This window comes from Melozone crissalis, unplaced genomic scaffold, assembly GCF_028551555.1.
Source record: "Melozone crissalis strain CALT ecotype California unplaced genomic scaffold, PUWL_Pcris_2 ptg000079l_1, whole genome shotgun sequence".
Taxonomy (NCBI): domain Eukaryota; kingdom Metazoa; phylum Chordata; class Aves; order Passeriformes; family Passerellidae; genus Melozone; species Melozone crissalis.
In genome coordinates, this window is record NW_026535856.1 from 3788830 (window position 1) to 3799618 (window position 10789).

At 57.8% G+C, this 10789-nt stretch overlaps 1 gene segment (V, D, J or C); it reads right to left on the reverse strand.

Annotated features, from left to right (window-relative positions):
* Positions 1-959: 959 nt before the first annotated feature.
* Positions 960-7808, reverse strand: LOC128946227 (immunoglobulin heavy variable 3-20-like; the record flags this gene model as incomplete). The annotated part of the segment is given in 3 exon segments: positions 960-977; positions 2039-2155; positions 7518-7808. Coding segments are annotated over 3 exon segments (426 nt in total), but the record flags the coding sequence as incomplete, so codon positions are not given.
* Between the last annotated feature and the right edge of the window lie 2981 nt (positions 7809-10789).

Sequence of the window (10789 nt, forward strand, 5' to 3'; positions counted from 1 at the left end):
GTGATGCTGATCATGAACAACCTCAAGGACGAGGATTCCGGATCCTATTTCTGTGCCAAGAATGCTCATAGTGCTTACTATAATCACGCTGCTGCTTATCGTTTTACCCTATCTCTGTCCACAAGGTCTCCCCTGTCCCCGTTCCCCAGACCCTTTTCCCAAATTCCTGCCCTGACCCCATTCCTGTCACCGTGCCCCAACCCTGCTCTGGCTCTGCCCCACATTCCCAGCTCCTGGCCGCACACCTCAGCTCGGGGCCCACTCGGGGCCATTTTGGCTGCTGGGCTGGCCCTGGCCCCTCTGCCAGGATCCCTGGGCTGAACTCGCCCAGCTCTGCCCAAATCTGCGCTGCTGGCCCCGAGTAGCCACCACTGACACATATCCCAAAATCCGACCCAAATCGGGGCCCTGGGCCCCAAACCCCGACTGGCAGAGCAAAGTTTTGGGGCACAAAGAGGAGATTTGGGTTCAGGAGTTGTGGTTTGGGGTCAGCAGGTGAGAACTGGGGCTGAGGCAGAACAAGGTTGGGATCAATGGTCAAGGGCTGGGTGTGGGCTGGGGGTGTGGGGGAAGGATCTGGGCAAGGGGGACAGGAGGGGATTAGGAGATGGGGATGGGGTCAGCACAGGCATTGTGAACATACCTAGCACCAATATTCCAACCATCATAATCAGTTTTGGCACAGAAATAGGATCCAGAATCCTCGTCCTTGAGGTTGTTCATGGTCAGCGTCACCGAGCTCTGTGCGTCGTCACTCACCATCGTGAACCGGCCCTTGACCGAATCTGCATACCAGGTGCCACTTCTTCGACTGATCCTTGCGACCAATTCCAGCCTCTGCCCGGGTCTCTGGCGGATCCAGCCAACCCCAAATTTCCCAAAATCAAACCCGGACCCTCGGCAGAGGAGGCGCAGGGAACCCCCAGGGGGCTGGAGGTCCCCCCCGGACTCCAGCAGGGTCACGGCCGACCGGAGGCCTGCGGGACAAAGGGGAGATGGGGATGAGATATCAGACTTCTTAAGAGCCTTCAAGTCGGTGTGGCCAGCTGGAAAACATGAAGGGACCCATCTGGGAGGAGGATGATGAACTCCAGGGGTCCCAATTTGGGGCCAATAGTCAGGATGTGGGTCAAGGGTTAAGCTTTGGCCCCATCCCCATCTCCCCTTTGTCCCGCAGGGCTCAGGGCGGCCGTGACCCTGCTGGAGTGCGGGGGGGACCTCCAGCCCCCTGGGGACTCCCTGCGCCTCCTCTGCCAAGGGTCCGGGTTCAGTTTTTGGGATCATGGAATGTTCTGGATCCACCAGAGAACTGGGCAGGGGTTGGAGCCAGTCGCAAGTATCAGCAAAAGTGGCAGCGCCTACTACGCACCGTCAGTCAAGGGCCGGTTCACGATCTCCAGGGACAACGGGCAGAGCTCGGTGATGCTGGCCATGAACAACCTCCAGGACGAGGATTCCAGATCCTATTTCTGTGTCAAACATGCTGCTAGTGGTTGTTGCAGTCCTGGTGCTTATAGTGAAGGTGACAGTTGTGGGTCCACCCCCCTCTCAGTGTCTCCCCCTGTCCCCAAACCGAGACACTTCCCCCAAACCTCACCCATTGAATCAGCCCTTGACCCTTTGTCACCATCTGCACCAATGGTCTGTACTGACCCCAAACCCTCCCCTGCTCCTGCCCCAACACACAACCATTGGCCCCAAAACTTCACCCCTGGGCTCCAGTTCAGGCCTCCTCCAAGCAGGGCCCGGGAACTGGGGGAGATTTGGGTGAAATGGGCAAAACTGGGGGAAAGTCGAGAGTTGGGCAGCAGGGGCAGAGTTTGGGGGGAAAAGGGCTGAGATTTCAGAAGAAGGGCTGGGATTTTCGGGAAGGATCAGAGAATTTTTGATACTTGGGAACACAGAAAAAAGGGCTTGGGACCACAACCACAATAACACCATAAGCATAAGCACCATTACCACAGTCACTCCTGTAACATTTGGCACAGAAATAGGATCCGGAATCCTCGTCCTTGAGGTTGTTCATGGTCAGCGTCACCGAACTCTGCCCATTCTCCCTGGAGATCCTGAACCGGCCATAGAATGACGGCGCGTAGTTGGTGTAAGCACCATTGTAGTAGATCCTTGCGACAAATTCCAGCACCTGCCCGGGTGTCTAGCGCACCCGGTTCATGTCATAGCTCCAAAAATTGAACCCGGCCCCGAGGCAGAGGAGGCGCAGGGAGCCCCCAGGTGGCTGCAGGTCCCCCCCGCACTCCAGCAGGGTCACGACCGCCCGGAGCCCTGCGGGACAAAGGGGAGATGTGGATGGGGCCAAAGCTCAACCCTTGACCCAAATCCTGACCCTTGGCCCCAAACTGGGATCTTTAGAGTTCATCATCCTCCTCACAGGTGGATTCCACCCCTTTTTCCAGCTGGCCACACCAACTTAAGGGCCCTTGACCAATCAGGTTTCTCATTTCCGTAGACCCCTCCCCAATCCCCAGCCCTGACCCCATTCCTGTCCCCGTGTCCCAGCTCTGAACTGGTTCTGCCCCAATCTCAGCTCTTGGCCCCAAACCTCAGCTCTGGGCTCCACGTCCCAACCAAATTCCCCAGAACTGACGGGGATGTCCCAGATCCGGCCCCACCGTGTCAATCTGCCTTTGCATTGTGTGATTGGCCACAAACCTATGGCGGTGAGCTGCGCCATCGAGTTCTGTGAGTGCTGCCGGGGCCATGAGCTGCCGGCACCTCCCCATGGCCACAGTCCGGTCAGGAGAGTGATGGTGGGAAATCAAACGGCTCCAGAGGGGTCCCCAAAGCCACGGCCCGGTGGGGATTGGGACAGAGACCCCCGGGCAGGGATGGGCCCAGGGCTGAGGATTGGGGACTTGTTGGGGGTTTGAGGACAGGAGGGGACACTGAGATGGCTGCATGGATCCACCACTGGGGTCTTCACCATAAGCAGCAGGATCCCAAGCACCAGCATAACGAGATTTGGCACAGAAATAGGATCCGGAATCCTCGTCCTTGAGGTTGTTCATGGTCAGCGTCACCGAGCTCTGCCCGTTGTCCCTAGAGATCGTGACCCGGCCCTTGACCGACGGCGCATAGTAGATGGTGCCACCAACGCTGCTGATACTTGCGAGCCACTCCAGCCCCTGCCCAGGTCTCTGACGGACCCAGTAAATTTCAGAACTGCCAAAATCGAACCCGGACCCTCGGCAAAAAAGGCACAGGGACCCCCCGGGGGGCTGGAGGTGCCCCCCGCACTCCAGCAGGGTCACGGCCGCCCGGAGCCCTGCGGGACAAAGGGGAGATTGGCATGAGGGAAAAAGTCCACCCAAATGTTGATTCCTGCATGCAGATCCTGGTGTTGGCCCCAAATTGTGGAACTTTCTCCTCCTCCTGATCCTGCTGGCCCTCCCAGGTGGGTCCAGGTCCCTTTTTGGATCTGGTCACCCCAAACACAGCCCATGCCCAGATCCGGGGCCTTATCCCCATCTCCCCTTTCTCCCGCAGGGCTCTGGGCGGCCATGACCCTGCTGGAGTGCGGGGGGGACCTCCAGCCCCCTGGGGGGTCCCTGCGCCTCCTCTGCCGAGGGTCCGGGTTCAGTTTCGGACAATTTGGAATGTGATGGATGCGCCAGAGACCTGGGCAGGGGCTGGAATACATCGCCAGCATCAGCAACACTGGTGGAGGCACCAACTACTCGCCATGGGTGAATGGCCGGTTCAGGATCTCCAGGGACAACGGGCAGAGCTCGGTGACGCTGACCATGAACAACCTCAAGGATGAGGATTCCGGATCCTATTTCTGTGCCAAACGTGCTTACAGTAGTTATAGTTATGGTGCTGCTGCTTCTATTGACAATTCCAGCAGTGGTCCCGCCCTCCAATATGGTCACCAGATGTCTCCATTCCCAGTGATCTTTCCTCCAGAGCCCAGCTTTTCTCTTCAAATGCTCAATATTTTCCCTCAAACTTGGTCCCATCTGCCCCAACTCTCGGCTTTCTCACAATTTTGCCCATTTCATGCAAATATCTCCAAGTTTCCCAGGACCTCACTGGAGGAGGCCTGACCTGGAGCACAGGGGTGAAGGTTTGGGGCCAATGGTTGAGTTTTGGGGCAGGAGCAGGGGAGGGTTTGGGGTCAGTGCTGACCATTGGGGCAAATGGGGACAAAGGGTGAAGATCTGACGTTTGGGGGGCAGGTCTCAGATTGGGGACAGGGGGGGATACTGAGGGGGGGGTGGATGCACAACTGTCATCTTCACTGTAAGCACCTGGACAACAACAACCACTAGAAGCACGTTTGGCACAGAAATAGGATCCAGAATCCTTGTTCTTGAGGTTGTTCATGGTCAGCGTCACCGAGCTCTGCCCGTTTGTCCCTGGAGATTGTGAACCGGCCCTTGACCGATGGCGCATAGAATGTGCTGCCACCAGTGCTGATCCCCACGAGCCACTCCAGCCCCTGCCCGTGTCTCTGATGGACCCAGCTCATGGACGGACTCCCAAAATTGAACCCAGAGGCAAAGCACAGCAATGTCAGGGACCCGTGCAGGGGGCTGGAGGTCCCCCCCGCACTCCAGCAGGGTCACGGCCGCCTGGAGCCCTGCGGGACAAAGGGGAGATGGGGATGAGGACAAAGCTCAACCCTTGACCCAAATCCTGACTCTGGGCCCGAAACTGGGACCCTTGGACCACCCCATCTAAGTTGTCCTGCTCCTGCTGCCCCTCCCAGGTGGGTCTCGCCCCATTTTCCAGTTTGACACACCCACTTTGAAGCCCTCAGCCAATCAGGTTTCTCATCCCCATCTCCTCTTTGTCCTGCGGGGCTCCGGGCGGCTGTGACACTGCTGGAGTGCGGGGGAGACCTCCAGCCCCCCGGGGGGTCCCTGCGCCTCCTCTGCCGAGGGTCCGGGGTCGAATTTGGCAGTTTTAGGATGGGCTGGATCCGCCAGAGACCTGGGCAGACTCTGGAGTGGCTCGCAAGGAACACCAGCAGTGGCAGCGCCGACTACAATCCATCCTTCAAGGGCTGGTTCAGGATCTCCAGGGACAACAGGCAGAGCTCGGTGACGCTGACCATGAACAACCTCAAGGACGAGGATTCCGGATCCTATTTCTGCACCCAATGTTACAGCAGTAGTTTTGGTGGTGGTGGTGCTGTTGCATATGGTGTTGTTGGTGGTTGTGGCCCCAAGCCTTTTGTTCTGTGTTCCCAAATATCTCAGAATTCTCTGATCCTTCCCAAAAATCCCCACACCTATTTCTCAAATCTTGACAATTTCCCCCAAATGCCACCATCACTTCCCCAATTCCCAATTTCCCCCCAGTTTTGCCCATTTCTCCCCAGTCTGGCCCTTCCCCTCCGTCCCAGTGCGGAACGGGGATCGCTCCAGGGCCCTTTGAACACAAAGCTTTTTTTGCAGCCGGCGCTCTGCTGCAGCGCCCAGAGGCTGAGCTGCCCTCTGCCAAACACAGATGTTCACAATGACCAAAACCAGGAACTTCCTGTTTCCTTTCCTGCCCTAGCTGGGCCCCGGCAGCTGCCGGGGAGGAAGTGGGGGGAGGCTGCGGAGCCCCAAAATCGCGGCCTCTTCTCCTCCCTCCCTCCCTTTGTCCCACCTGGGGCTTCACTGCTCCCTCAGCGGCCGTGGTGTCTGGGGCTGCTCCTTGGGGCTGGGCTGGAATCCTCCCTGGGAGCTCTGGAGAGAAAACACTTTTTTTTTTACACAAAACCACATGAAATTTTGGGGAATTTGAATTTTTCAAATTGATCTCGAGCCAAGGGCTCCATGCTGAGTGAAGCAGAGGGGTGCAAGGGTGGAGTCACCTGAAACGTTCCATCGGTCAAGGGCAGGGTCAGAATGGGCAAGGAGAGCTCAGGAGCCAAAATGGCCCCAAATGGGCCCCGAGCTGAGGTGTGGGGCCAGGAGCTGAGAATGTGGGGAAGAGCCATGGCAGGGTTCGGGCACGGGGACAGGAATGGGGACAGGGGCTGGGGATTGGGGAAGGGTCTGGGGAATGGGGAGGGGCGGGGAAAGGGTGAAGGGGACGGGGTCAAAAGCATCAGCACGAGCAACATTTCCAGTAACAGTGGTTTTGGCACAGAAATAGATGGCGGAATCCTCGTCCTTGAGGTTGTTCATGGTCAGCGTCAGCGAGCTCTGCCCGTTGTCCCTGGAGATCGTGAACGGGCCCTTGACCGATGGCGCGTTGTAGGTGCTGCCACCACTGTTGATGCTTCCAACTGAGTCCAGCCCCTGTCTCGGTCTCTGTCGAACCCAATCCATTTCGAAACTGCCAAAACTGAGCCCGGACCCTCGGCAGAGGAGGCGCAGGGACCCCCAGGGCGGCTGGAGGTCACCCCCGCACTCCAGCAGGGTCACGGCCACCCGGAGCCCTGCGGGACAAAGGGGAGATAGGGGTGAGGACAAAGCTCAACCCTTGACCCAAACCCTGACTCTGGGCCCGAAACTGGTACCTTTGGACCACCCCATCCTAGTTGTCCTGCTCCGGCTGCCCCTCTAAGGTGAGTCCCACCCCATTTTCCAGTTTTACACACCCACTTTGAGGCCCGCAGCCAATCGGGTTCCTCATCCCCATCTCCCCTTTGTCCTGCAGGGCTCCAGGCGGCCGTGACCCTGCCGGAGTGTGGGGGGGGAACTCCAGCCCCCCGGGGGGTCCCTGCGCCTCCTCTGCCGAGGGTTCGGGTTCAGTTTAGGCAGTTTTGGGATGGGCTGGCACTGCCAGAGACCTTGGCGGGGCCTGGAAGCAGTCGCCAGTATCAGCAGCAGTGGCAGCACCTACTATGCGGATTCGGTCAAGGGCCGGTTCACGATCTCCAGGGACAACGGGCAGAGCTCGCTGACGCTGACCATGAACAACCTCAAGGACGAGGATTCAACCGTTTATTTCTGTGCCAAATCTTACAGCACAGATAGCGCTGCTGCTGCTGCTGCTTATACTGACCGTGCCGATGGTGGCATCGCCTTTCTGAGAACCTCAAGTTCCCAAATCTCAGACCCATCCTCCAAATCTCAGCCCTTGACCCCATTCTTGGTCCTTTGTCCCAGATCTCCCCCATTTCCAACACCACCAACCACGGAGCCGAAACCCGCGAACTGCTTCTGCCCCAAACCAAACTAAGTTGGCACCAAAAATCGCCCAAACTGGCCCCAAATCCCCACTTTTGCTCCCCTTAGCAGCAGCCGCTTACACAAATCCTCAACCTTTGTCTCCAAATCGGGACCCTGGGCCTCAAACCCCGACCTTCAGAGCAAAATTTTGGGGAACAAAGAGGAGATTTGGGGTCAGGAGTTGTGGTTTGGGGTCAGCGGGTGAGAATTGGGGCCAAGGCAGAGCAAGGTTGGGATCAATGGTCAAGGGCTGGGTGTGGGCTGGGGTTCTGGGGGAAGGGTCTGGGGAATGGGCATGGAGGGGGACACAGGGATGGGGGTGGGGAAACCATGGGCATCGTCACTACAAGCAGCATGGTCAGGGTAATTATTAGCAGCACACTTGGCGCCGAAATAAATGGCGGAATCCTCGTCCTTGAGGTTGTTCATGGTCAGCATCACCGAGCTCTGCCCGTTGTCCCTGGAGATCCGGAACCGACCCTTGAACGATGGCGCGTAGTAGGTGTTGGAACTATTGAAGTAGATGCCTGCGACGTATTGCAAAGCCTGCCCGGGTCTCTGGCGGATCCAGCACATTCCATAATCCCCAAAACTGAACCCGGACCCTCGGCAGAGGAGGCGCAGGGACCCCCCGGGGGGCTGGAGCTCCCCCCCGGACTCCAGCAGGGTCACGGCGGCCCGGAGCCCTGCAGGACAAAGGGGAGATGGCGATGAGAAACCTGATTGGTTGAATGTCTCATACTGCATGTGGCCAGCTGGGAAAACGGGGCAGGACCCACCTGGGGGGAGGATGATGAACTCCAAGGGTCACAATTTGGGGCCAAGAGTCAGGGTTTGGGTCAAGGGTTGAGCTTTGGCCCCATCCCCATCTCCCGTTTGTCCTGCAGGGCTCCGGGCGGCCGTGACCCTGCTGGAGTGCGGGGGGGACCTCCAGCCCCCAGGGGGGTCCCTGTGCCTCCTCTACGGCGGGTCCGGGATGAGTTTCGGCAGTTTCAACATGGGCTGGATGCATCAAAGACCTGGGAAAGGGCTGGAATTCGTGCAGGGATCAGCAACAACGGTGCCAGCATTTGCTTCGCGCCATCGGTCAAGGGTCGGTTCAGGATCTCCAGGGACACCGGGCAGAGCTCGGTGACGCTGACCATGAACAACCTCAAGGACGAGGATTCTGGATCCTATTTCTGCACCAAGGGTGTTTACAGTTGTTGTGCTGCTTCTGATGCTGATGTTGGTGATGGTGATCTTACCCCTGTTCCTGTCCCCGTGCCCCAGATCATTCCCTCCAAACCCAGACCCCACTCCTGACCCTGTGTCCCAACCCTGCCCTGTTCTAGCCCCAAATCTCAGCTCCTGGACCCAAATCTCAACTCCTGGCTCTCTGGATCCTGTTTCTGCGGGAAATCTCCTAGTACCAGTGGCGCTTATGCTGCTGGTTATATTGAGAGTGCCGACCATGGCCCCATCCCCAACCCTTTATAGGAGCAGCACCGTAACCATCAGCATCCTTGGCACAGAAATAGGATCCGGAATCCTCGTCCTTGAGGTTGTTCATCGTCAGCGTCACCGAGCTCTGCCCGTTGTCCTTGAAGATCCTGAACCGACCCTTGAACGATGGCACGTAGTAGGTGGCACCATTGCTCCAGATCGCTGAGATCCAGTCCAGCCCATCCTAAAACTGCCGAAACTGAACCCGGACCCTCGGCAGAGGAGACTGGAGGTCTCCCCGGACTCCAGCAGGGTCACGGCCACTCCCCGAACCCCAACCCTTCCCCAGTTTTGTCCCAAATTCCCTTTGTCTGGACTCAAATATTCTACAGAGGTTTCCATTATTGTACAGAACCTTAAACCCTGCAATTAGCCCCAATCCACCCATTATTACTTTGACAGCTCCACCTGGCTTTTGCATCGCCCCATCCCCATCTCCCCTTTGTCCCGCAGGGCTCCGGGCGGCCGTGACCCTGCTGGAGTGCGGGGGGGACCTCCAGCCCCCCGGGGGGTCCCTGCGCCTCCTCTGCTGAGGGTCCGGGTTTGATTTCAGACAATTTGGGATGTGCTGGTTTCGCCAGAGACCCGGGCAGACGCTGGAATACAACGCCAGTATCAGCAGCAGTGATGGCACCACCAACTACACACCATCGATGCAGGGCCGGTTCACGATCTCCAGGGACAACGGGCAGAGCTCGGTGACGCTGACCATGACCAACCTCAAGGACGAGGATTCCGGATCCTGTTTCTGTGCCAAACGTGACAATGGTTATGCTGATGGTAATGCTGCTGCTCTTTTCCTTGACTTCCGGTAGTGACCATGATGGTCGTGAAATTTCTCCACTTCAGCAATGCTTCCCCCAAGTTTCAGCCCTTCTAAAAACTCGACCATTTTCCCCCAAGCTCTGCCATTGTTGCCCCAACTCTGTGCTTTCCTCCAATTTTGCCCATTTCCCCCAAATCTCAACCAAGTCTCAGGCCCTGATTGGAGGAGGCCTGAACTGAAGGCCAGGGGTGAAGGTTTGAGGCCAATGGCTGAGTTTTTGGGCGGGAGCAGGGGAGGGTTTGGGGTCAGTGCTGACCATTGGGGCAAATGGGGGAGATCTGGGACAAAGGGTCAAGGGCTGAGGTTCGGGAGAAGGGTCTGGGTTTGGGGCCTGGGGGTTCAGACAGGGGTGATGCCAAAACTGGCATGGTCAATATGAGTAGCAGCAGCAGGCCAACCAGCATTAGCAGATTTCCCACAGAAACAGGATCTGGAATCCTCGTCCTTGCGGTTGTTCCTGGTCAGCGTCACCAAGCTCTGCCTGTTTTCCCTGGAGATCGTGACCCAGCCCTGCACCGATGGCGCGTACTTGGTAAAATCTCCATTGTTGTTGACACTCGCGACGTATTCCAGCCCCTGGCCGGGCCTCTGTCGATACCAGCCCATTCCAAATTGTCCAAAATCGAACCCGGACCCTCGGCAGAGGAGGCGCAGGGAGCCCCCGGGGGGCTGGAGGTCCCCCCCGCACTCCAGCAGGGTCACGGCGGCCCGGAGCCCTGCGGGTCAAAGGTGAGATGGGGATGGGGAGTCGCAAAATCCGGCAGAGCTGTCCAATTAATTAATGGATGGATTGGGTCTAATTGCAGGGTTTATGGAAGTTTTCAATACAGGAAATTTCTGTTAGATATTTGGGGCCCGACAAAAGAATATTTGGGGCAAAACCAGTGAAGGTTTGGGGATGGGGAAAAGGCCGTGGCCCTGCTGGAGTGCTGGGGGCACCTCCAGCCGACCGGGGGTTCCCAGCGCCTCCTCTGCCGAGGGTCCGGGTTCAGTTTTGGGAGTTTTGGAATGTTCTGGATCCATCAGAGACCCGGGCATGGGCTGGAATGGCTCGCGGGGATCAGCAGTGGTGCTTACACCGAGTACGCGGGTTCGGTCAAAAGCCATGTCACGATCTCCAGGGACAATGGGCAGAGTTCGGTGACGCTGACCACGAACAGCCTCAAGGACGACGATTCCGGATCCTATTTCTGTGCCAAAGCTGCTGGTGCCAGTTGGGGCAATGATGTCTCTTCTCTTGGCCCCTTCCCCTTGACTGGGTCCCCTCCTGTCCCCAATCCCCAGACCCTTCCTCCAAATCTCAGCCCTTGACCCCAGTCTTGACCTTTTGTCCCAGATCTCCCCCATT